This window comes from Mya arenaria, chromosome 6 (assembly GCF_026914265.1).
Source record: "Mya arenaria isolate MELC-2E11 chromosome 6, ASM2691426v1".
NCBI classification, from domain to species: Eukaryota; Metazoa; Mollusca; class Bivalvia; order Myida; family Myidae; genus Mya; species Mya arenaria.
Window position 1 is genome coordinate 50,259,987 of NC_069127.1, and position 27,971 is coordinate 50,287,957.

At 33.2% G+C, this 27,971-nt stretch overlaps 1 protein-coding gene across 3 annotated transcripts in view; it reads left to right on the forward strand.

Moving 5' to 3' along the window:
* Window positions 1-17: 17 nt before the first annotated feature.
* Window positions 18-27,971, forward strand: part of LOC128238380 (SIN3-HDAC complex-associated factor-like) — a 37,352-nt gene continuing 9,398 nt past the window's right edge. Inside the window, exons 1-4 of one of the 3 annotated variants that reach the window (XM_052954250.1) lie at window positions 18-121; window positions 1,731-1,985; window positions 11,691-11,883; window positions 18,916-19,081. In XM_052954250.1, the coding sequence (XP_052810210.1) occupies window positions 1,758-1,985; window positions 11,691-11,883; window positions 18,916-19,081 (587 nt within the window). In that variant the 5' untranslated portion in view covers window positions 18-121; window positions 1,731-1,757. Of the gene's footprint in view, window positions 122-240; window positions 367-1,572; window positions 1,590-1,730; window positions 1,986-11,690; window positions 11,884-18,915; window positions 19,082-27,971 lie in introns of those variants that run through there. The other 2 variants (XM_052954249.1, XM_052954251.1) reach the window with 2 other exon arrangements.

The window sequence follows — 27,971 nt, forward strand, 5'->3', positions numbered from 1 at the left end:
CTCGTAAAATCTCGCGCGTCTTAAAATAGAAAATACAACATCAAACAGCGAACCATTTTTAAATGCAAAAATATCGTTATTTTGAGAGTGACAACTTGACCATTTAGTTTTATTTGATAAAGTAAGTATTCATCTATCTGATATTAGCAATACAAAGTTGTAAAGATATTTCAATAACTTATATTTTTATTTGAATCACGTTTCCCTGTGCGTCAAACAGAATTTGCATATCAAAGCGTCATTGCACATGCGCATTCATTGATCATCGCAACTTGACTCGACGAACGAGGAAACAGACGTCTCTTGGAAAATATTTATTTCTTACAAAATAAATTGATATACAGAGAGGATCGGGCGCGGTATCGGGTAAATATAAGATGTTCTTTAGTTTTCTATTCAACACATGAGTTGTTATCGAGTTTTATGCTTTAAAATCGTAATTTTTGGTGGTGACCTATATTTCCTCTCAAGAATTCTATCATTAGGTCAGTGGCCCTTCTTCGGTCACTTAGAACATCGATAGATATGTGATGATGACAACTTGTCATTACCTTTATTTTTATCTCATGTGTTCTGAATTCTTTGAAAATGAGTTAACTTTCACTTTTTCTTCATTAATGTGTGAAATGTGTTTCCACAGGTTGGTGCTTAAAGAAACGCGCTAATTCTCTATTGTAATTTAGGGTTGGTCATTTTAGCCTACCTATTATTGCCTGGGGCCAAATGACTTGAAAGGGAAGCTTTCAATCTGTCAAAATTATGTGTTTATATATGGTATTCTGCGTTGTCAATTTGCTGTTAACTTACCATTTTTCAATTTATTATCTGTCATGTTGTGATACTTTCATCATTCCAAAAGAATGTTTAAGCTTGGCAGTGTCATTTTGAAAAACAATATTTAACTTTTTCATTTTTTCATCAATATTTGGATTTATTGGTTATACTAGTAAAAGGAGGTAATTTATAGATCTTTATTTGTTGCAAATAAGAATTAAATATTTTATTTATTTAAAAATTGTGGCATTTAGATCTAGAGTTATAGAATTAATTAAACTGGTATCGAACATCAATTATCTAAAATGACATATTTAATCATTTAAATTAAGTAGGAATTGATTTTTTTCTATCAGAGTTATTGAATATCTCCCTGTGTTAACAACAAAGATTGTCTTGTTTCAACATTGTGCTTGCATCATTAGTTCATGAATTGTTTAATGACAGTCATTTACATAGGTTTATTACTATGTGATATAACTTTACTTACATCTGTCATACTTGACCATTCAAAGAAGGGAACTGTTCAATATCACCATGGATAAACTGTTACATGAACTTTTATCAATACACATGCTGTCAGTGTCTAGTCAAGTCAAACACATGAATATTTATGAGTTTGAACCAGTTCTCTCCCTTGCTTTCAATACACACACTATTTGTAGAGCACGACTGTATTCATGATCGAGACAAGGTAGTAGTTGGAGTGGGCGTATTGCTGAATCACTAAGTGCAGGGTGGTGTTATGTTTACTGGAGTGATTATGTGAAGTCTGACAGTCTCATGATAGGATATTGAAATATCAGCATTGAATAGTAATTGATGTGAATCATATTTTGGATGGTTTAATTATGTACTATTAAATTTGTGGTATAGATATAAATATTACCACTGTTGTATAATGTGCACGTTTGTGTGGTATATGTAAAATATTTGGTGAATTTTATTTTTTACAGATAATTCGGTGAAAAAAAACAGTCAAAATGTTCAGTTTCCATAAGCCGAAAATATACAGAAGTAACACTGGATGCTGCATATGCAGAGCTAAATCATCCAGCTCTCGATTCACAGACAGCTCCAAATATGAGCAGGAATTTGAGAAATGCTTCCGTATACGAGAGAAAAGATGCGGAGAAATCTGTAATGCATGTGTGCTGTTGGTGAAAAGATGGAAGAAATTACCTGATGGAACAAACCGGCATTGGAACCATGTAAGTATATAGCTTTAACCTGTCGAAATTATACTGGTATTCCATTTAAAAAAAATAGCATAGTATTTATTGAGATAATATTTGTTTGTTGGTTTGGCATAAGCTTCAAGCATGGGTAGTTTTAAGATCTGATAGTTTAAGGTCATGATGGACTTCTTTGCAACATGTTATGACATGTTTAGAATTTCAATTAAACAGTGAGTCTAAAAATGTAATATCGTAGGCCAAGGAATGTGTAGAATTTTATCTCTGGGCATCTACTGATCAACAAAACGAGTTGACACCGGGTGACATTCATGGTAGACTTTCAATAAGAGTTTTCATGATAGTCGAGTGCTTGATTATAAATGAGGGCATGATACTCTAACAAGGGATAACAATGTTTACTTAAACCTCATTCCTTTAAAATTTGAGACCCAAATTTTAAACCAGGCTTAAAATCAAAGTATGACAGGTATTTCTCCAGTTTTAAACCCTTCTGCTCATCAATTGTATAAACCTTCAAACTTCTGCATAGGCTCAAGCAGAGATTTTTGTTTAGAGTGTGTTGTCCTATTTAAAGGGGGTATCTTGGGGTAGTGTAATAATCATCCTTGATTAGTAGGAAACAGAGCCAGGTCAGGCTGGGATAAAATAACTTCACCTTAAATTCACCCCCATTTTGGAGCCATTCGTAGGGTATTTGGCTATCTGGAGCATTTTGGGTTCAATATAGTTTAGCCAGATGGACATTTGGTCGTGATTTGGCCACTGACCCCTCTCCTCACTTTAACTCTAGTGGTCAACAAAGGAATTCTTGCTTGGACTTGAAGTTCTTGTCACTGGTCACTTCAACAGTTGTCATGTGTTGGAAACAGCTTTTATAAAGTTCTCAATTAATGACATGATATCAGATATATGATTTAGAGCCTTTGCATATATAATTATTGATTTTGTTTCACATTTTTTGTGCTCTGCTTTTTTAACATCATTTAATGTTCAAAAGTTCACCGGAAACTTGTAATTTGTAATCTGTTATAAATCAGTCCATGGTAGAAGAGTGAATTAGTTAATTAGGTATACCTAGCACATTTTGCTTGTAACAAATTAATGGGAAACCCAGCAGTTGAATTGGTGCATAATTTATATTGATATCACATGTGTTCACCACATCAAAACATCTGCATTAACATATATTTTTACTAAATGCTTACTGAATAACGTTTTGTGCCATACCCATCACTTGAACATCTGTTTTATCTCATAACAGTTTGCCCTTTATGATAACTATGGTATCAACTGAACTTATGTTTTTTATTAAAACCGTCATTCTTTTGATCCTTTGCTCATCAAAGTTGTGTATTCAACTCCTTTTTTACTAGGAGTGGTGTAGTGAATGGGCGTGTAAGGGAGTTGAAACAAGGTATGATTTGTTAAACCCACGGAGCCATAATGGCTGCCTCGAGTCAGGCTAACCCTAGGCAAGATCCCTTTACAAGAGGGGATAGATTTATTTGAGAGGAATATTAATTGCCTTTTTTCATGCAGGAAGATCAAATATCCCAGTGTTTATTTTTGCCTCATTCTCTCGTTTAACCCAGTGACCTACATTCCTGGGAGGGAAAGCCTATTTATCAATCCAAGGCAAGTTGTGTGCCTGTAGCAAGATTTGGATTGTGCTGCCAACTAAGAGATAGGAATGATTATTACAACAATGAGATTTGTCTTTGAGCTCATGATCCAGAAAAGATTTGCCCTGGGTACATCAAATCAAAGAATCTTGTCATTATGTAATATAAATGATCATATACGTTAAACTTTTACTATGCCCAAAATGATTATGCATACCAAATCAATAGGTGGCAACATGACATTTGAGTGTGTGTGTGTTTTTGTGGTTGATTTGCACATGTTGCATTTAATTTGCATATGTTGCATGAAATGCTCTTGATAAAGTGCATTCCGCTGAGCATAACCTAAATGAATGACCAGTTGCCAACTATGTGCTAATTCATTATGCATTCCAAAGTAATTAAGTGACATGAAGCCAGTATACATGAAAGATATCATGCTAAACATTAGTGCACATCTGTTATCATTTCCATCCACAAATACCACATATGTGGCCAACAGTAATCAGCCTACTTGCCTATCACCCCCCTGGGCAGATGGAGAGTGGCAGCCATTATACTTCATTATTGGAATATTGATGGCATATAAATCACTTTCACTAACAGGAGCTTGACCTATGATATTTTGATCTGGATTGATTATGTACACTTGTGTACATTCATCATTTATAAAAGTGAAGGTTTGAGCTCCCAGTTGCATTTGTAGGGGTACTTCTACTGGTAGGATAGTCCTTCAATGTGTATCTTGGGTGAAAAAATTATATTTTTTCAGTCATTTTCACAGTTTTTATTTCTTCAATTCAACCGAACAGATTGTCCATCTAGATCGCCCAAAGTGAACCAATCAACTTGGTATGAATTTGGGGGTATTTATTGTTGTTACCATTCATAAAGTAAAGAGTTGATTGACCGAAGTGCTAGTGTCCTTTTAACTTTGAAAATCATTCGAGTATGTGATGATTTTAGAAAAAAGTTTTAAAGTATCAGACTAGGTAATGCAATAAACATGCATTAAGTAATTATCCTTTTTGTATTTTATGCAGCTATGCATAATTTAACCCATGCTTAATTGTTATGATATCTTAACAATGTCCTGAAAATTGTTTCGATGTTGCTTTTCATTCAAGGAAATGGGATGATAGATTTTTCTCAAAACTGCATTATGATACTCTATCTTCAGCATCTGTAATCAGATAAAAGTCACAGTTTCGAGCCAATGATGTCGACAGGTTTAGGATAACAAAGTACATTTCTTTCATTATCAATTTTTTTTACATATTTATATAAATAGACTCCACTCCAGTCAAGTCTTTAATTGGGTTAAAGTGGTCTAGCGGTCCATCTCTCACCAAAAAGGATTTCAGTGTTCTCAAAAAGAACCAGCTGCTGACCAAAATGGAAGGTTCAAATGGTGATTTGGCTGGTTCAAATTTTAAGAAATAAATTAATTTTAAGTAGAATAAGTTGTAGCTTGTCACTTACTTTAGTATTTGAGACAGTTCAACGAAACTTAATGAGAACCCTGGGTTGTGGGTTTTGATATCCACTTTTGGAACTTTCTCATGGGTCTCTAAAATTTGTCACCAGTACTGGTTTCTACCCAGGACTCAGCAAGATTCTAAAAATGTTCAGCTTTTGTCACAATCAAGCTTAAACATCTTATAAAGATTGCAAAAAAATGTTGGGATATACATTGCATAATGCCCGGTCAATTTATTTTGACTAGCCTTAAAATTCTTTATATTTAGGGTTAAAATAAAAATATGTCTGTTTCGGGTAACCCGACCCTACCTATAAAAATGCGCCGATCCTAACTATTTTTGTCCGTTTCTGAGCAAAAAAAATATTCGTTAGCATAAAGAGAGTTATGAAGGGCGGATAAATGCAGATTTGAATCAGAATTATTGTTTATATGATAAAACAAAGTCAGGCAAAGTCAGTAATGTAGGAAAGACTGCCATGTGCAAGAAATCACTCTGAACTTACGACAGATTTTGAAGAAAAAAAAATGCCTACCTACCCTACCTAGAAATTTTGGGAAGGTTACCCTAAACAAACATTTTTTTTTGCCTTATCAGTAGAAGTGTGCAAAAGTAGTCTCTTATCTCAAACATTGATGATAATCAGTGATAATCACCCTTGCCACATGCCTGGTATTTAAACACCAGATGAGAGTGATAATTCTACCAAATCCTGTCAAACTTAGTAAGAGGGCTTATCAGCTTTATCATCATGACTTTCTTGTTTATTCAAATTTGCCATTTGCCTCAGGAAGAACATAAGAATTGCAAATATTTTTTCGATGAAAATCCTTCATTTATCCTGGTTAAAGTGTCAACATGGACCCCCTGCTTTTTGTTTGGCATTTTTGGAATATGTTTATTTCTGTTATAATGAAAATAATTGCCTTGTTGAAATTCTTCCAATCCATCCAAAGTGTTTTCATAAAATGTATTTGCGTAGGCGTTTGTTTAAAACTAGGGAAAGTCAGCTCCAAATATAGTTTTACAATTTTCTGAAATTTAGAATGGCAAATAATTAAGAAACCAAAAAGATGACAGATAAAAACACTTCTCAATTAATTATTCAATAGATATTATCACTTGTCTAAGTTGTCATAAAATGGAATTATTTCACACAAAAAACTTCTGGTCCGGATTTCCATACCATATTTTGGGTGGTCTAATATATATTTAAAAAGCTTTATACTGACGATTACTTTTATTCCATTCCCCTATGATTACAAATTCCCCTATGATTACAATAACGTCTAGTAAAAAAATAATCCTACCTACCCTTCGTATTTTTGGAGAAGATGAAACCCTAACCACACAATTATTTTTGAAGGGCACAAGTGAAATTCTATTTAAGTAAAAATTTAACTGATTACTCACACATAACGGCATTAAACAGCTGATTTCATTTTGTACTTAATTGCCCAATATTTAAGGATATATATTTAACTACAGAAAATGGGGTCAGACATGATTACAGGTAGTGCACTATCTGTCTGTTTTTAAACTTCCTTTTGCGCATTAAGAATACGTAGGTACTCTGGTACTGCGTTTTCAAGTCATGCAGTCCAAGTCTGTTGCCAAAACAAAGGTTAAATGTTTTCAAATGTTATACTATGTAAACATTACATTAATGTCTGACTCACAAAGAACTTAAAAAGCTTTGCTGTATTATTAATGCTGTAATAGTATTTTGAAATGTTCCAATTACTAAGTCGTAACATGAAAGGTTTTTAAGTCGATTAGCAAGATCATTTAGTGGTCATGTCTTAAAAGCTACCAATGGCCTTTCATAAAATCAGTTATTTATTACAATCAAAAGGTGGCTGATTTTTCTTTATTAAAGTCGAAAAACATTACGCTGTCACAAATTGATATTTAATTATAAAACTTTAACAGAAATAAAAAAGGAAAAAAAAAATGAACAATGAAAGATAAATGTTACAAACAAATAGTACTGTCGGCGCGCGAGAATGCATAATTATGATGTCATGCGATTGTCTGGTCAAGCAGTTTCCAAATTTGTATCAAAAGATTGTTACTATCGTTGATAAACATTCAATATTTAGTTAGTAACAATGAGTAAGTCCCATGGACTATTTATGACTGAAACTATTGATCAGAAAATGAAACATAAGAGAATCAAGTAGGGTCACAAAACAAGATGTTGATTGGCTGTTGCCATGACAGAAAGTCCATAAATGTCAAAATATTTTCGATAAAACAGTGAACATTTCTTCAAGATACTAATAGAAGAGCATTATATTGTTAATATGATTTGTTTTAGAAACGTTGGTTTTATCATTGAAATTTGAATATTATTGTCGTCACATTATAAAATTGATTTCGTAACCATGGCAATATTAAGAAATACTATTCTTTAATGCAGAGAAAGTTTTCTGTACTAATAAATATCTGAATAAAAACAATTTGTTATTGTTCATACTTGCACTGTACAAACTGCTGGATGCACTTTGTTTCCTGATGGTAAAGTTTAAATCTGGTGTGTATATATATATATATATATATACATGTTTGATCAATAACATTCATGTACCTTGTGGCTGATTTCTCAGGTATTTTTCACCTTTCATAACCAGAGTTCACACAGGAAATTCCTGCTGTATGTTTGAACTGTTGACCACTACTGTAAGGCCAATGTGGTCAGTTTTGGTCACTGGTGGTCATTCTATCTCTGGACAGTGACCTGTGGTCAGTAACAAGGCTATTGATTATAGCAATTACAGATTGGGGAAGATCATTTCCTATGGTAAACAATGTCCATATTTGTCTATACATATTTCCTGGATGTCCATATACTAGTGCCAAAGTTCTACAATCTTATAACAGAAGCATTATTCTTAGAATGTATGATAGCAGTGGTTATAAATAGACCAGTATCCCATAGGGTAGGCTCCTTTGCCCAGAACGCAGTCCAGTTAATTACAAAAAAGGTTATGTGCAGTTCATTGTATCATGGCTTGCTCTCTGTACCATTATTTTTAGCATTTTATATGACAGCCTTATGACTATATTCAACAATTCTTACTATAAATGGATGGTGTTTGTATTTTTATACTTTAAATGTGTTGCCGAGTTACGATTTCATTCATGCCATTTTCTGCTTATAGTTACATCGGATATTGTCACAGTAATTTTAGTCAAAATTGTTTCACCGATTATGTTTATAAAGCAGATGACTTTTATGACATCATTATTGCTTTGTTTTGCCTGTTTGTACTAAATGGCGCTTGCAAAATTTCTAAATTATCATGTTTTATATCAGGTATAAATGTTCTTTCTAAAAATGATGTTACTTTTGATCCTGTATAAATTAGTCTTCCTTATGATATAACTTCACACTTCATTGTCATTTTATTAGGAGTCTGACATTCATCTGTCATTGTCTGAAATCACAGGTCATCATTCTGTTGTAGTGGTCATTACTTGTTGACCTCTCTGATTGACCAATAAATATTGACAGCTTTTTCTTTGTCCTGCTTTGATAATATGCCAGTAATTCTGACCTAGTTAACAAACATAGTAATGCCAAGACTTCTTTCAGTTCATTTAGTACTTGCCTTTGTTTGGTTGTTCTTTATTTTCCTAAAAGATTGAGGAAGTACTTTATAAGCTGTATCCTCATTGGTCGATTATTATTTCCTGGTTCCAATCAAAAGAAAAAAATGTTGTTAAATTTGTAAACATGATATGAACATTGTTTTCTTTATTAAGACTTCGCAATGCTTGCTGCATATGTTTAGCTTCTTTTTAACTCAAGGATGAGATTTGTCTGCTGATTTGCGGATTTCCGCAGATCTTTAAGGCTCAAAGGACAAAGAACAATTTATAATAATAATATCAAAAAAAATAAATTGGTTGCTTTTAGTTGCTACTTTATTCGTTATTAGTATTGACACCCCTATTTTAATATTTACTTCACGTTTGAAGTCATTTTTTTTTTCTGCAGCACCCTCTGCAGCCCCACTGACCTCCATTTTGCGCCTAAAGCACCCCCAGAACCAATCGCAGAAATGGTTTGGGCCCTTAAGTCGCCAGGTCAATCACATCCATGTAACATTTTGAGAGAAAAAGACCAGTCCATTAAACATTCATATATGGTTTATTTTTAACATATTAATGGCTAAAACAAACTAAGAACCATATGTTTATCTAGATTAAACCTCATCAATTTCTATCACATAGTTATATTACAATGTCCAATTTCTCTATTTGTCAAAGAAAACTGATAAAACCATAATGACAATCCACATTCTTACCTGTGGTACAAATAGGATTGATTTAAACCTGCCATATATAACCAGTACAACTTTACATACCTGACATTTATTATCATGAATGTGTATATTTGACCAAAATGTTGGTATGTGATCATGATCTTTGTAACTAGGTCAAAGTCATTCAATGTTTGAGGCTATCCTCTTTCTATTATTGTGATATGACCCTGGTCGATTTATTTGCCTCATTTGGGCATTTCAAGTCATGGTATTATTTATTTATTTTACCAAAGACCTTTAATAAGAAATTTAAATCTATAAAATTGGAAATTTGTTCATTTTTATTTGTTTTTAACATTTTTGGAAGATGATGTACAATAGTCATATCCATCAAATTTGATATTTCATGAAAGGATATGTCAGACTTTCCTTGGCAGGTCAAAAAAATTCAACTTAAAGAAAAAAAAATGTGTTTGTAATCCTCTGAAAATGATTATCACTCCTCAAGTGCCTTACAGTTATACTGTCAAAACTTGTACAAGCAGGCCACAGGACTGTCAGGTGTTACCCAGTTCATATTCAGAAAGGACATTCTTTATGAGTCATATGTGAAACTGTATATGTACTGGTACTTTGAAAAAAAAATATGACAGGGAGTGGGGTTCCATATTATTGATTACGTTACTCCTCTCAAAAATAATCGCATCTGTTTCACTAGCTGAGCCACCTGTGGCCCTAAGATGCCACTAACGTCAATTCCTGGTTCCACCCCTGTGTTTATATCCAGAAATGAGAGTTTCCATTTATAAATCTCATTAACATTCCCTTGTTGTAAATTGTTTCAGTTTTAACTTGTGGGTTGTTTTTTTTTAGTAAAAAAGTTGAGGTTTTGCCATAGCGTTTGGGCATCTTTGTGCAAAAACTTCAATACTGGAAGCACTTTGAAATGGAGAGGTTAAATTACTTTTTTAGTCTGTTGATTGTATTGATGTATTAGATGTGTTTAAAGACCAGAGTCAATTAAATGTAGTAATCCAGATTATTTAAATTCCCACACTTGGATCTACTTACAAGTCAAGTTAGGTATTATATTACTGTTTTCAATCAGGTGTAAAATAGGTTGTTGAGGTGAATATGAAGGCTCAATTTTAAGCTTGTGATTTTCAAAGAAAAATAGCTTGAATTTCTGGGGGGTTTTTAGAAAAAAATAAGTTTGTTGTTTTTATAGGGAAAAGGTGAAGGTTATGTTGTTATGGTTTGAACATACTGTGTAAAATCTTAATGATTAAGAAGGGCAGAAATTAGAACACATTTTCACCAGGCGGGGAACCAAATTATAACATCATTTCTGTGACATGTAAAACTGTAACTTGTTATGATTAAGCATGGTACTTTCTGGATGCCAGTAGGCAAACTCATTGGCTGTAAATGTAGGTTGTAAGACATACAGAAAAATACTTTTGGTTCGGGTTACCTGACCCTACCTACAAAATATGCGCCAAACCGACCATTTGTTAAGTCAGTTGGTTAAACAAATAGATAAAAAATTGTAATTTTAAGTGTGTATTTTAATATGTAGTTTAAAACATTTAAGGCTTTACTAGAATATAACTTTAACGGCATTTCCCCTATGATGACAATAACGTTCCTATATAAAGCCAAATAAAATTAAATCAAAATATTAACAATTAATACCTACCTTCCCTGTCTGTTTTTGAAAAGGATGTAACCCTTACCAAATCATTTTAATTTTGGCCTCATCAAATTGAGAATAAAAAATATGACAATATTATGATTATGTCAAAATGGATCATTGACACAATAAGTAAAGTGGTTTAAATATGCAAGTGTCTGCCTCCCACTCAAGATGTCTTGAGTTCAAGCCTGTCTATGAACGAGGTCTTTTGTACTTTTTCAAAACAAGACGGAAAGATTATATAAGTACTTTTTTCATCGCAGGAAATGGGCGTTGAAAGTGAGTCATAACAATTTTTACAGTATACAGAGATGATAACAATACAGGTTAAATCCTGTACGCAGGATTGAGGCTGTTCAATTTCAGACTATCTTGTCCATTAGTTAGTTTTTTTTGCATCAAAAAAGTCAGAAGGAGAAGTCCAAATAGATATAAATTGCATTGAAAGAAACAGGTGTCTAAGTTGTTTCACCATGCTTGGAGCCTGAATCCCTCATACTTCAATTGGGATTTTTGATCTGTTATCATCAAATTCTATCAGTATAGCTAGGATCACAGTTAAGCTATATGAATTATTAAATAGTATAATGAATTGTTTGTTTTGAGAATTAGTTACATACATTTGACATTATTTTGTTTTATTTCAGGTGGTAGACGCCAGAGCAGGGCCAGGAACAAAGTCAACACTAAAGATGAAGAACAAGTTGTCCCCCACAATGCAGAAGTACAAATCCCCCCTGAAAACCAAGCACAAATCAACAGCAGCAGCAACACAACAACAACAACAGATGCATCAACAGACATTCTCCATTCCGAGTCCCCTTCCAGAGGAATTGTCAGGTAAATATTAATATACGTTTGTTACTATCTGGCTTGGAAAATGTTAAACCCTCCGTAAGATTTAATTTGGAGCAAACTCGGCTACCATTTTACTAGTGCGGGCCATTGGCTTTTGCAAATTTCGACCATCGCCAAGATTCAATCTTGGAGTAAAAAAAACAGCATATTTTGGCAAGCTTTAACCAATTCAAGATGGCATAAACTTTCTATACAAGTCTTGGGTATTCCAATATGCAAGAAAGTGTATCTCGGTGAATTGAACCTGAGCCATGATGAACTGCTTCTTCGGAAAGCTTCAACAGGTTTCAGCATATATTTTGTTTATGAAATATCTGTTCTCATTTCAAAAATCTTTTTAAGATATATATCATATATTTACCCGGTATGTAAATTTTTATGTAACCGATATTTTAAAGCTAAAAAGTGTGAAGTTTGATATTCTCAAGCTACTTTATACTGCTTATTCAGCCTACTTTTAAAACATTACAAAACCCAATAACTTTCGAGGCATATAATCCAGGCATAGAAAAATAAAGCTTTTGTGAAGGTCGCAATAATTATATATTTAAACAGGTCAAATGTACCAAATAAAATCAGTCATCATGAAACACTCTAATGAAAATTAGTAACCCATTTGACACATTCCTAACTTGAATAACTTCTCGTGTTACAGACTAATTTGTCATGAAAAAACAACTACAGGAAGACGGCATTGTAATTTGACCGCATTAAATCGACTCTGGCCATAGAAATCTGCGAAGACTCATAAAATAACACTAAAAAACACTAACAGTGATTGTGCTGACGGATGGGTAATCAATATTCCGATCAGCGTTACTCATATTAATGATACAATTTCGCATTTCTGATGTGAATGAACTCTCTCCTGGTCAAAGCCAAGATTAGCTAGCCAAAGAATGTTTTCTGGTAATCAGATTTGGTATTTTCATTTTTTCCGAGGGGATAGAAAATTCTAATAGCATAACGAATAGAAAAAGGAATATCTTGTTTACAAATTCCTCTCTGTATCATTGCCAACAAGATTGTTTTTAGGCATGTTGCTTACATGTTTCCTTGGGGTAGTGCTTGGTAAGGTTCTTTGTTGGGAAACTTTTCTACAAATATAACAAATATCCATTAGGCATGTGGGCAGTTGATGTGCCATAATAATGTATGGTTAATTTTTTTATTCAAGTTATGAAATAACTTCTCAGCAGCATTAACTTCTAAGACATTTGTTTTACTTTTTAAGTTAATGCATGCAGGTTAAATATGTTGAGGTCAAGCAAATCAAAACAAAGTTTTACAAAGTGGCATCACTCAAGCAATTTTGATATCATAGTTATGCTCCTTGAAATACTTCATTGAGCTTACTTCATTGAAAATACTTTACTGAAATGGACTAAACTTAGCACCCACTAACATGTGGCTGTTGTTTTGTAAATGGATATTCGGTGAATGACCCTTGGCCTTCATTGACGTGCATTTGTGTGTAATGAACTGAAAATATTAAGCTATTGGAGCTCTATTCAGGTCATTCAACCCAATTTTTTTAAAATCAGTGTGTATTACAAATCATTTTGTCCTTATTGCCTATTGGAATATTGTCATATATGTGATTTAAACTCAAAATTGAATAAGGTCAGACAAGAATGTATTTCCTTGTTTTATGGTTGCTATGTATAATCTCCCGATCAGGAAGTTGGCCATATAGCACACACATAACACCAATCATATGACAGAATAGGGCTTCGCTTTTTTGTAAGAGATTTTAACTCTATAACCCTATTGATCACCCCCTTTGGCAGTAAAAACAAGAGTTGGTGATCCTTTTCTCCAACCTAAAGCATTTCAGTCATCTCTCAAGGTTAGGATTTCTTGGTCATTTTTTCACATTTGCTAATTAGGTCAGGTAACTTTTCATTTGTGCTTTGTTTTTGTTTTTTTGTGTTTTTTTTGAAAGAAAAAAGAGTTTTAAAAACTTAAAATACTTAGTTTATAAGGTGTCAATAATTTTGACAAGACAATTTGTAATTTAGACAATGCCATGAATATTGTTATGCTAATGCTTTAGACATGTACCCAGAATAACTTTCCTTAACTGTCACTGCAAGAAATTAGAAATTTGCAGGAAACAATTTTTTAGGGGAATAATGGCCACTTGTCGGCAGCTCCATTCTCTTGCAGATGTCTTGAAAGGCAAAAACCGCCCTTTTGTGGGCTCCTGTCATCCTTAATCAATAGGAATGCTGGAGGAAACAGGTCCTTTGCATGTCAGGAATATGCAAAAATGCAGCTATAATTTAGTATTCCTCCACAAAGTGGGAAATTTAATAAAAGGTCAAGGTTTCTAATTGTCTTTGAGCAGTTCCTATCTATGAGAAATGTGATCATGCCCAACAGAAACTCTTGGCCATAACGGAAAATATTGATGTGTAACCTAAAACTAATCAGTGAATTTTCTTGGTGCAAATTACTGCCTTTTGTAGACTTAGCTGTTTCCCCTCGCGAAAAAGTGTCCATTTTCCCCAAATATCATTATATTTTCTCAATTGGGTAAACACAGTTCCCATGAATGACAAAGCAATGTTTTACTTTTTTCCGCATTTGTAAGGCTAATAAATGCAGTGAACATTTGTCCGTGTTTTTTTTTAACTGCTAATGCATTTAAATGGTGCAAATGATCGAATATTAACACACTGACCTCATTCAACAAACTTGGCTTTAACACCATAAACTAAGCTTTGGAAAAATCCAAAGTAATTATTTTCTGTCTGGGCAATGAAAGTGTGCTATTTTTGGTTTAAAAAGCTAGTTTCCAGGAGGCCTACATTTCTAAAATACCCAGTAATCCACTGTGTAGCAGGCAGGTCTTGGGCCCATTAATGAAGCTCCATCGGGAGTCTTAAGCACTCGTTAACAGTGCCAAGTAGGGTTACTAGAACACTTTAGGGAGATTGTTAATGAAAAAAGTGTCATTTTTCACTGTCACTAGGTTTCTAACAAGTTTATGTTGTGATTAAATCTTCAACTAGTGTTATATCGATTTTTGTTTAGTCACGATTTTTATCCTTTTTGTGGTTTATGCAAATTTTGAGGGGTCGATGAAAATTAATGAAACAAAGTCAAAGCGTATTGATGTTATAATGGTTTGAAGGTTATGTTTTGATTTATTGATCAGTGATGCCAATATTATCTCTATGGCAACTAATTCTTGAAATAAAATGGTAATGAAACTGTTCAATACCTTCAATGTCCTTTGTCAAACCCTGAAGGTTGAAGACATTTTAGCCTTGACCTTGTTATGTCTTAAATTATGATCTCTTCAGAAAAGATCATTTTGGTATTGATTAGTTGTAATTAACCACCTTCTAGTGGTCACTGCTAGTTCTTCCATACTTCCTGTCAGTTTATCACTTCTAGTCTTTCTCCTGATCTATTTCTAAGATATATTGCATCTGTCAACAAAATGAGAAAGAATATAAACAGCTCATAAAAACTGTAAGCAATGGATCATGGCAAAATATCATAGCCATTCTCATGAGGAGAGATGCTCCTGTAACCTAATTTTCTTCATGATAAATAGGGCTAACAATTTGACCTGATTTGCCCCCAGTTTTTTCACTGTTTGGCTGGTGTGAGGAACCTGACCAATGTCTCCAAGTGCATATGCATGTTCCTCAGAAAACAAAATCCCTTTAATATAAATTGTTTTAACTCCTCTAGGCTAGTTTGAAAGTTAATGCAGTTTTGCATACAGTTTATGACAATCACTCTGACAAGCAATTTCCGCCCTATCGGTCATTCACCCAGCTCATTTTTTTTCTCTGATTTTTGTTCTGAGGGTGTTCTGTATTCCCAACTCTCTCTCATCTCTTTCTCTCCTCCTCACATGCATTTTAAATCCCCTGATGACCACAAATAACCCCTGTTTGTGAGGATAAAGGTCAAAGTCCTTGAATGATGCTGCCGGTTGACAGTCATGTCAGAATGGGCATGATCCATGCTTGAAATGACCACTGACATGCAGAAGAAAAGTACGCCCAAACAATAAAAATAGGTTCAGGTCATGGTGATAAAAGGTCACTGTCGTAATTTGGGTATTATAATAGATATTGTTTTTGCAGGGTTCTAATTTTTGGCTTAGGTGGGACGGGGGCATTAAGGGGTTGTGGGGTAGTTGTCTTTATCTATTTAGGATGATGGAGCAGGAGTTCAGATCGTAGATTAATTTAAGACGTTATTGTGCAATAATGATGCTTTTAAAGATGTAATATTGCAAAAACGATGCTATGACAATGTAGACAAATTCTTTTAAGCACTGAGTTGTCATAAATTTTGTACGAAGGAAGCTTATGATATAAGCTAGGAATAGCTTGTCAATGTTTATTTTTTGAACATTGAGTAAAACATTATGTAAGTTTTGTTTCAAAGTTTATTATTATTTTATGTTCTTTAAACACAAACTCTGTAACAGTCATACAAGAAACATTAATATATGACATCAAAATGAGGGAAAACCCATGAATTTTAAGCATAGGCCTTGTTCATTGTGTTCAATTAATTTGCGGGAGGCTGCATGCAGCTTTGAAAGCAGTTATACAGATGTGAGGGTCATTGGCATGTAGCATTGACCGGGATTTCGCTTGGGGGAAAACCTGCTTTTACATGGGGGTCATTTCAGGTCAGGAAATGCGTTTTATGGGTGTTGGGTGTTATTTCTCTTTCATCTGCTTTTTGTGATGTGAATCTTAAAATGAAATAGAAACTGTCAAACATTCCATCAGCAAATAGGTAACTTAATTATGTTAGTTTTGCCATGGGGTGGGATATTTGTTGCATTTCCATGAATTACTGGTGCGATTATTCCAGGGATATAACTTAACTTGTTCGGACCAGTAGCCAGCTGGGCTCATAGTTTTTTTAAAAACGTCAGACATACTCCAAACGAACCAAACCATTATCGGTATTGGATGGCCATGGGCGGTCGTTTGCCCATTTAAGGAAGTATTTAAGCACTGGCCATTTATTCTTTTCATATTCTTCAAAATGCTTTTGTTATTCGGCCTTGCAAGCTCTGTAACGCCGTCAAGAAATTTCCTCATAAGTCTACATAGGCGCGGCCATATTGGATTTTTATGACGCGTGATTGGTTATCGCAATTATCCTATTTCCCGGCGCCCGGTACCCTTTTGCAAGAGGTATTTCTCGGCAACCAGGAGCATATTTTTCGGACCCCTACGAAAAAATCGCCACTCGGGCAAACTTTTTTTAATTTTAGTCACCCAGATCGGAAATAGGTCGCCACTGGCGAGTGGGCGAGTGCTAAGCTATATCCCTGTATTCAGTACTTTGTTAAAGTTAACAACGTGATTAACAACATCGTTGTTAACTTCAAAACATGAATGATTTAATGGCTCATATATTTGAATGTTAATAAACAAGTATGGCTGGAACATTTGTCTCAAAAATTGTTAGAATACTGCAGATCAGAAGTATATCCATTGAACTTCCAAAGATTAGTAAAGATTTGAAACATACCAAAGATGTTGTTAATCAAGTTGTTAATTTTTTACACATTCTGAGCAATCAACAAATTGAATTGAGAAATTTTGAGAACTTCAACTAAGGGACTTCACCACATGAATGATTCCGATGCAGAGAAGAACCAAGAACATTCTTTTGATTTTATTATTCAATTACTGTATAATTATGATAGAAATTATCCAATATTATTTCCACATGCCGTAGGGAAGTTAAGACAGGGTAAATGCATATTCTATAGGTGGAAAGCTCATGTTATTGAAGCATTTCTTAAAATATTTGAAACAAGATATGAACAGAAGGTAAAAGTACATAAAACTGCTTTATTATTGGTTATTACTGCATCATAACTGAGCTGTGTTTTTTGTGTTGACAGCTCTCTGGCTGTAAACAAGTATTGTTCAAAACAATAGTAAAATAAGTTCATGAGCTTGTTTACGTTCAAAGAAACATTTCTATCCCATGTTGTGTTGATAGGATTTGTGGGTTATTTTACGCTACACAATTGATCGCTTACCGTCTGTAAAAGATGTTTCCAAATGCGGACACGGGAAACTAGATATTGTCTGCTGCAGGGCAACTCCTGAGGAATGTCGTAACTCACAGAGCCAGATCGATATATTTGTTGTAGGTTCGCCTCTGTTATTTCAACTCGTGATCAATAATTTCATACTCAGAAAACCAGCCCTAGGTGCAAAATTAATGAGATCAATCACATTAGTTTTAGCTGAAAACAAAATCAATCACAATTTCAAGCCATTGAAGTCAATAACACACGCTGATTCTTGGTTGAATTACAAATTGAAATGACAGGATCGTCAAGGTCAAAGTGACAAAATATTTTTCATTCACAATTACAAATACAGTCAAACCCCGTAGGCTCGAAGTCACAGGGACAGATGAAAGTACCTCGAGCCTCGACAAATTTGAGCCAAGCGGGAATGCTTACCTTCAATATAAAAAAATTTGTCCTTTAAATACAGTTCGAGCCAACAAGGAATTTAAGCCAAGCGAGTTCGAGCCAACCGGTTTCGACTGTACAAAAAAAATAATTCTTACAATGTTAATCATGGATTTTATATTTAATTTAGGAATTAATTAAATACGGAATAACTTTCATTACAACACAAGTTATGTTGAATACCTTAAGAGGTAAACAAAGTTTTGTGTTAATAAATGAGAAACACTGATTGGAATTTAAACTGATTGGAATTTATTAACAGTTGTTCTTTTAGGCCTTTTTCCCCAAACTAAATTAAAACCATATTTCACCATTCAAATCGTTGTTGTCAGTAAAAAGCAAAAGATTTGCACATTATTTGCACCCATGTGAATCTGGCATGTTATCAACATGCAAACACTTTATATTGTCTTTATAAAAAATGTATCGTACAATCATGTAATATGTTCTTGCCAAATCGAAGACACTTGTCTTACTTTAGACAGCTAGAACACTGCTCTATTGACCAAAGTCTTTTTTCACTTCAGGTTATGAAGACAGCCTTGACAAGTCGGACGTGTTCAGCCAGTTGTCCGATGAGAGCGAAGACTCCGACCTTGACATGACACCCTCACGGTTAACCCCCGTCTCACACAAATCTCCGCTGGACTCGTACCAAATCAGCCCATTCTTAGACCTCACATACTGGACAATGTAAGTGGAAGAGTCCTGAAAGTTTCAAATTGGCAAAACTTCACTTATTTTATTATTGTAAAGGAAGAAATATTTACATATGGAAAGTCATGATGTTGCACAAGTGTGGTTATGTATTGTAAGTAAAAATGGAGTATTGCACTTACAAACCACAAACCAAACTCGCATACGCCCAGGCCAGGAATTGAACCCATGATGTCTTAATGAAAACCCAGTGCTAAAGATGACCATGGCAATTTAGGTGATCACTATATTGAATCATATTGAAAAATGAAGGCATTACTCAACATCTTTATGCATATTTAAGAAGTGCTTAGAAAAATGTTTTTATTACACAGTAAGTTTTTCAGTATTGCAAGATTGTGAAGGATATGCCAGTCATTTTATTCCTGTCCGGTGATATATATGGACAAAGACCTTGTATTCTATTAACTGAAGTTAATTATGTATATGTGCTGAAGAAAAATGTGTTTATTGCATTATATGCGGATCGTAAAGGTATGCCAGTCCTTTTTTCCCCCCGATACAGTTATTATATACATATGGACCTTGATAAGTATTAACTTATGTTTATTGATGAGAGTATCAAAATAGTGTGCCAGTCCTGTTATTTTCCTTCGAGTTATATATGGATCAAGACCTTACATAATATGAACTCTTTTTCTGTAAACAGATTGACATTTCCCCGTAAGGTTTCGTTCTGTAAATGGATTGACTGTAACTTTTCTCAAGGCTTCATTCGATATTCATTGTAGAACGGAATGAGGAATGATGTGGGGTTTTAACATTCCCTACCAGGTCTATTTATAAAACATGTGTTTCAATTTTAGATCTTTGTCTACATTAAGTTATAATAAAATGATTTGTTGCACTGATGAACAAGAAACATGTTATTACAATGTAATTCTATATACAATTATAAAGTGTAACGTATAAACATTAAACATTCATGGTGGTTAAACATTCATGGTGGGGTTGATATTTATCAAACCACTTTGCAATCCCAACCAGTTTATTTATATGGTGGGGGGGGGGGGGGGTGCACTGACTAAAATGTAGGCCAAAGTTTGTTACCTAAGTGCTTTTATGCAGGGGGGCTAGGAATGTCTAGCCAATAAATGCAAATACCATTTACATAAGTATTTGTACAAGCTTGTGCACTACTGCTTTTAGGAGATTATTTACAAGTGTTGATCAAAGAACAAGTTTGATTGAATATATCCAACTTGATTCCTTTATTCCTGCTGTGGAATGTTGCGAACATGCTAAATAGGGACATGTTGCCTTTACCATAGGTTATGAGCTATAAAAAAAAACCTAAGCTCTTATTTTAAGCACTTTGCTTACAAAGGTCGAAGGGGAATATGATAATTATGTCTACATCAAATGAGGAAATGTTGAACAGTATATATTAGCGAATTTATTTTAGGGTACAACACGAAGGTCATACAAAAGTAAAAGTTGCATATTCAAAGGTTCATCCTTAAAGATATATTCTCTATTGTGAAAGAATAGAAAAGGAAATCTTTTAAGTCACTTAACTTTGTATATTTAGTGGTCAACAATATATTTTGTCTAATGAGAAGGCAGTTTTTCTCAATTTTATAATACATTTATTTCAGTAAATCAGCAGTCAGTCAAAATGTAATTAGGAGAAGCGGTTAAGATATATACACAAAATAAATGGTAACCATTCAACTGCATAGTGCATCAAATTAAAAAAAAAATGAAGTACATGCTAACAAGCTTTAACCACAACATAGTGATTAGTAGGTGTACTTTTAGAAGGAGAAAGTACTCTCTGCTTAGATGACTCAATGTTAGTTCAAGTCTATGGCTTGACTGATTTCAGATAACATGTCTGACTGCTTCAGTTGTAGTGAACTGAATTCAGTACAATGATAAATATATAATGATGTTGGGAATCAATGAATCACTAAAATTGTACTTGGAGACTTTTCATGGATTCCATCTTTATCATTTTCATAATAAATACCTTGTGTATTAAAATATGATGAACAATTTTTGTGTATTTAAATATGATGAACAATTTTTTGTATTTAAATATTGTATTTAAATATGATGAACAATTTTTGTGTATTTAAATATGATGAACAATTTTTTGTATTTAAATATTGTATTTAAATATGATGAACAATTTTTGTGTATTTAAATATGATGAACAATTTTTGTGTATTTAAATATGATGAACAATTTTTTGTATTTAAATATTGTATTTAAATATGATGAACAATTTTTGTGTATTTAAATATGATGAACAATTTTTGTGTATTTAAATATTGTATTTAAATATGATGAACATTTTTTGTGTATTTAAATATGATGAATAATTTTTGTGTATTTGAATATGATGAACATTTTTTATTAAAACTATCTTGATGGCCTAATTTCCATGTCAAAGTTTGAATGGTAATATACCTAGAGATGTAAACTTCTTAACATAAATATGTAGGGCAAAGCTTGCTTTATTTCATCATTGAAAACCTCAATGGGATAATAAAACTTCTTTTTAGTGTGTTCAAGTAGCATGAGTGTCAGTCACAAAGGCAAGGAAGCTTTTGATGTGGAATTTATGAAATTATTGAATAATAATGTTATACTCTTTGGTATTGAAATAGGAATGGCTTAGGGCTGTATCCGATGTGCAGTCGTTTTTTTTCTGACTATTTTAGAAGGGCCTGGCCATATTCCCAAAATAGTGAAATAAATGCTGCCCTGCTTAGAAGTTTGGTTCAGAATTAGGAGTTAAACTTCAGTTTGGGGTAAAAAAAGGCATTGATGGACAGCAGGACAAGAAAGATAATTGCTGGATTCGATTTTGGCACTTTTATGCTCATAAAATTACAATTCTTGAATAGGGTAATTCTATGTACATTAGAAGTTGAACTCAATGGTGACATTGCTACTATAGAACTGGTATTTTATGATTATTGCACTTTTGAAAAAAAGTGTTTCAAAGGAGAATAAAAATAAATGGCTTTTAATGCATTGTGAGTCCATGTTCACTTGCAACATGATATATTGCTGGATTCGATTTTCATACTTTTTTATGCTCATAAAATTACAATTCTCAAATTTTATAAAATTCTCAAATTTTATATAACTTTATTGAAATTTAAACTTGATCAGGGCATTGTGCTTCTATTAATGGTACTTTAATGATTGCTCTTTATAAAAAAAAATCTTTCAAGGAAATGAAAATTAAATGGCTACCAATGCATTGAGGGTCCTGGTGATGTTTACTTGCAACATGATATATCAATTTTTATGAATAGACCCCCTCTGAATAGATTCATGATGATAAAATTTTCCTGTTAATGTAAAGCATTAATAATTTATGTAATATTCAATGAAACAGCTGTCTTTTCATGATTTCATTCCTGGTTTTTGCAATATTGATGGATATGCAATTTTGCTTCGCTTAGCATGACGGAAGAACAAAGCTTTAAATTTACTGTGAGAAAAAACAACAAATAAATTCCTGCAAGCGTTTTTGCTTTATAGCTATGAGAAAATTTCTGGGGTTTGTTAATTTTGCATATTTCAGTAAAACAAAATTATGAGTTTTATTTGATTGTGCAATACAGTGTGTGTGTATTTTAAGTGATATATTGCGTCAAAAAATGCTATGCCGGAAGGCAACATTTTGCTTCGAATGAAGACTTTAAACAAAGGTAGCTTCACTATTTCTTCACCATTTTAAATGAAACATGGCACAGTCTACGCCGCTTACATAGCCCTGCATTCGGTGTTTTATCAGAGTTTGATTGAGAGTTTAGTTTTTTAAAACACTTTGACGAACCTTTTCTCAATACTGCCGTCTGACGGAGCACTGTCAAAACATTGTTTTGGATGCAGGTTTGACAAAGTGTTTGATGAAACTAATCACCTTATCAAACTACGGTAATGAAAAGAAGGCGGGGCTCTTTAAGCGACATAGAGTGTCTTTTGTTTTATTTTAAATGGTGTAGTAAAAGAAAAGTTATCTTTGATTTAAGTCTTCATTTAAAGCAAAATGTTGCCTTCTGACATAGCATATATGACGTCATTTATCACGTGGTATACACACTGTAATAATAGTCTCCTTGTCAAGAAATGTCATAAAAGCATTTTCAAGGGCCATTTGCAAGAAGGTTGTTACGCCCTTTAACAATAAAACGAGTTAAGTTGGTCTTGCATTAAACCCCTACTTAGACTGTTGCCACAAACAAAGTACATTATATTTTTTTAACTTGAGAAAATATTGTACATGAAGTAGACCAATAGTCAGGAACAAGTCTAGTAAATCACGTTTTCCTTTTTAACTCTAGTGAATTACTTCAGATTGGCACGAAATGCACTAAATTTGCAATTAATTTATCCTTTATGCACAGTGCATCACGCGCTGGATTACTTTACAGATGGCATTTTATCTCGGTTAAAAAAAAAAAACTACATTTGCACTAGAACAACTCTTACAAGAGCAAACGTGATCATTATGTCGGCTTTTATACGAGACATGGGATTATTCTAAATGTACAGACGAGTAAATATGATTGGGAATAACGATGAATAAAAAATGAATGCCGAAAGTTTATAAAGTTACTATTGATTGGTGACAATGACGAAAACTAGGTCAGCGTGTACAAGATTCAGGTTATACATACACTTGATCGTCAATATGTCATCTTTGAGAGAATGGTAAAATTGTTTTTCGTAATTTTTTAGCCTCTACAATGAACAATTTAATACTGTGTCACCCAAAAACCTTTCATTGTGAACATTTGTGCTCTCTCCTGGACCAGTCTATACCTTTGTTAATTTAAGACACCTTTGTTCTACATTAATACAAAAAATGTACAATGAACAATACTTCTACCAAAAATATTTCTTTGTTAACATTCATTTTTGCTTTGAAAATATTTCTTTGTTAACATTTGTTTTTGCTTTTTCTGTGAAAGAGTTCAAAACCTCTTTGTTACATGAATTTACCATCATGCTGCAGAATAATGAAATGAATGAATATATTGATTACCAGTACGAATAGTACCCATTATTTATAGAACAAAGGTCTAGACCACATAGATCAAGCTTAGGCCGAACAAAAAAGAGTAAAATTTGGGTTGAGTTACCAGACCCTACCAACAGAAATAGGTGACTTAGACCCTTAGACTGTTTAAATAGTAAGGTAGTTAAAACAACTTTAAATTTTCTTTTTAATAAAGTCTTTGTTTTAATATATCAGTTTAAAACCTTTAAAGCTTAATACTGAAGATTAGTTAAACACAGTTCTCCAATGATGACTAGAACTTTCTTACAAAATATAAGCCGCATAAAAAAGATAAAAGCCTTCCTACACTTCCTGTTTTTGAAAAGAATGTAACCCTATCCAAACGATTTTTTTATTGGCCTTAGTGATGAAATAGAAGGTCTGTGCAACCTGCCAAAAATCTATACATTGATCTATGGGTTGTGCTATACATTTCCTTTATTTGGACTTGGCCGTAATTTCATTGTCCTGAGAATAATTGTGATTAACACTCAGGCATGTGCAGTGGCACTTAAGTTCGTAATAAAATGAATTATATTGTATTGAACTGTCCATGTGAAATATGATTAAAGGCCAGTTAACTAGGGTTTGAGAGTAATTAGCTTTGGCCATAAATGGTACTGGCGAGAAAGTAATACACTTTGGGTGTAAAAATTAGCGTTTCGGGCTGTCCTTTGAAAATTGAGATGAATTACTTTCGTCGGGCACCATGTGTAAGGTATGGGCTTGTTTGGTCATAAATGAAGATTAATTGACCAAATAAACGTAATGATCTTTGAGGAGATATTAAGTTTGACCAGACATCATGGATATTGTTTCATTATATAGTTTAATTGTGTTTGAGCAATTATGAAATGGACACTGAACGTGGCCAGTGTGGTCATGGTTTTGGTTTCAGATTTCAAATATTATGGTGTATTCTGTAGCCACACCAATTGGCTTTTAGGGTAACATTTTATAGTTTGCCACCATTCTGAAATGTAATTCTCATGCCAAAAACTAATATTTATTGTTTGAGCTTAGTCCATTTAAGATTCAGAAACATTATTTTTCAGTAATGATTCTATCTGTAGAACTATGCAAACTTGACATAAATTTTGTTTTCGATAGAGTTTTTGTGTTTTCAAAACATTAAGACATATTTTAGGAGGACAATTCTAATCAGATTTGATTACATGTGCTCATATGCAGATAATGTGTGAAACATGTGAAAAAATACAGATAAGAATTTGTTTTTTCGAAGATTCATTGATAAAATATGTGAAGCTCATAATAAAAAACTGTTACAATCACCTGAAATCTTCAAGCACTTAACAGCTCTTTCAAATTGTTTTTCCCCCTTCACAAGGGCGTATATATCTTCTTCGGAGGCCACACTTGCAATAACCTATCATTCTGTCATAGTGTCGGCATGCTTCGCATATCTTATGCATGTTATATGCACATGATGGAAATGTATTTAATCTGTTTATAACCAGATTGCTAGACTGATAAAGACTTTTAAATATATTGTGTCTAGAAATCATATTATGTTTGTTAACAGCCACTGGCTAAAACATAACCAGTGTTTCTCAGTCAAGACATTCGAATAAATGATCTAATTTTACTCCGTTTTTGGCAATTAATTAAAAACTTTACTAAAACATCCTCAAATATGGAAATCAATTTACTTGTATTTCTGAAAAAAAGAGTAACTTTTTAACATTATATAAATGTGACAATAAAGCTGGAAGATTTACACTTTGATCAATATAAGATATGATCAGATAATTAAGCATGCTATGCTGTGCAGACAATTTCCAGGAAGAAAGTAGTTCATCCTTTGAGAGTAATTCATCCTTTGAGTGATGCTTTTTGGGCTCTGCTTAGCCAGAGAGAGAGAGGGCGAAAAATGTAGTGCAATCATTACATCACAGCGTGGCTGTAACCATAACATTCCTACACTGGGGGATTATTGATATTCTGGAGAAATAAGCTGCTGTTTCAAGGCCACTGGCTGGGTGCTGCATTCTGAGAATTTTTATGTCAGTGTTTTTTCATGTATTTGGGATGATGCTGATAATGATATTCATTCATACTTGATATAATATTTTGATCTTCCTGTTTATACCTGGGAGTAACACATAGCTTGGCAATGACTTTAAGTTGAGAGGTTTTGCTATTTTGTTTACCCTCCATGTTTTGAAGTACTTTAACATGTTCATATCATTAATCATCATTTATATCACTCAGATTACATTATTTGTATTATTCCATTTATTTCCTTTCAAGAATTCTATTATTATTTTCCTTTTGTATATAACAGTTTTCGGTAATATTTTTTTAGACATTTTCAAACAGAATGAAGAATTTCGAAGAATGCAACTATATACAGATTCTTATATCATATGCTGTATAAATGAGAAAGTACAGCTATGTGTGAATATCATACAATTTAAGTAAACAACAAGTAATCATCGAACTTGACATTATTTAAATAAGACTTATTTCCAATTATGCGTCTTTTTATGCTACTATATTTTCATTATGATTGCCTATTTCTCTGACAAATACAGTGGTGCATTGTTTTCCTCTTGGGTGTTTGAACTACTTGTTAGACTCTTCAATCAGCTTCAGATGCCTCGATCCAGTCTAGCCTGCAGGTTAATAAAAAAAATCCCAACAGAAGGTTGTATCTGTCTGGTAATTGTCTGTCTATAAAAGTCTGCATGCACTTAGCTATGAGCTGATATTGCGGAATCCGTCTGTACTTACTGAGTTTATTTCTTATGAGCTATGAGAAAGATTGCTTCTTGTTATTGTACAAGTTTCTGCACATGCAAGTAAATGATGCAGTTTGCTGTAAAGGCTGTTTGCATAAAGACTGTTTGCGAAATCCTTTTCACATGTGATGGGTAGGCAGCCGGATTCTCCCCTTAATGGCTTTACTCAGGATTTTGTTGAAGTTATAACTGTTAACAGTTCACCTTCCTTCTCATACTGTATGACTTGAACACCTACCCCGATGACGTAGCACTCAAAAAGAAGACCACACATACTTTTTAAAGTAACTATTTTATTTTTAATGAAATAGCAGATGTTAAAGAGATTTACCAAATAAGATTACTTTTGTAGGTTCTTTTAATGCTCTTACAGTGGTTGGAATTTAAGAACAAAAGAATGCAAGCACTGCACTGGTAAAACACTTTTCGGGCTTGCTCCCATACTATGGCTTGCTGAAATGTTTTGATGGTATAAGGCTTCAGAAATCTTATGTTGACTTCTCAATATTGTAAAGTTTTTATGTGGTTGAACTTCGGTTTAGGTTAAAAACGATTAATAACCATTTTTACATTAAGCTAGAAAGCAATTAATTTATGGATATTGAATGAAGTGTCATATTGTTATGAACCCTAGTTACATTTTCATTGTTTTAAATTTCAGTTTTAACGACATTATTTATTGCTATGAATTAATCAAGTTTACAATTATGTTTTGTATGTTAGCATTCAATATCAATCGTTTTTCAGCAAATCATTGTTTTTTTGCGGAATGTGGACAATAAACCATAGTTTTGTACGAGATATTAGATTGAGTCATTGTCATGAAAATGTATGAAAATAGCTATCAAATTGCACGTTCTTATGAAAACCATGAAAACCACCTATTTCCTGATAAAATCATTAAGTTTGCATGTCTAGCTAATGTTTTGAGGCAATTTAACATATGCATTAGATAAAACAAAACATGAAATTGAACAAGGAATAAAGTTATTTTTAGCTCTTAATTTAAGCTACTTGTCAGGAAGAAATTTGAGGTGTTAAATTTAGCATCAGTTGGTAAAATTAGCTTCTTAAACTG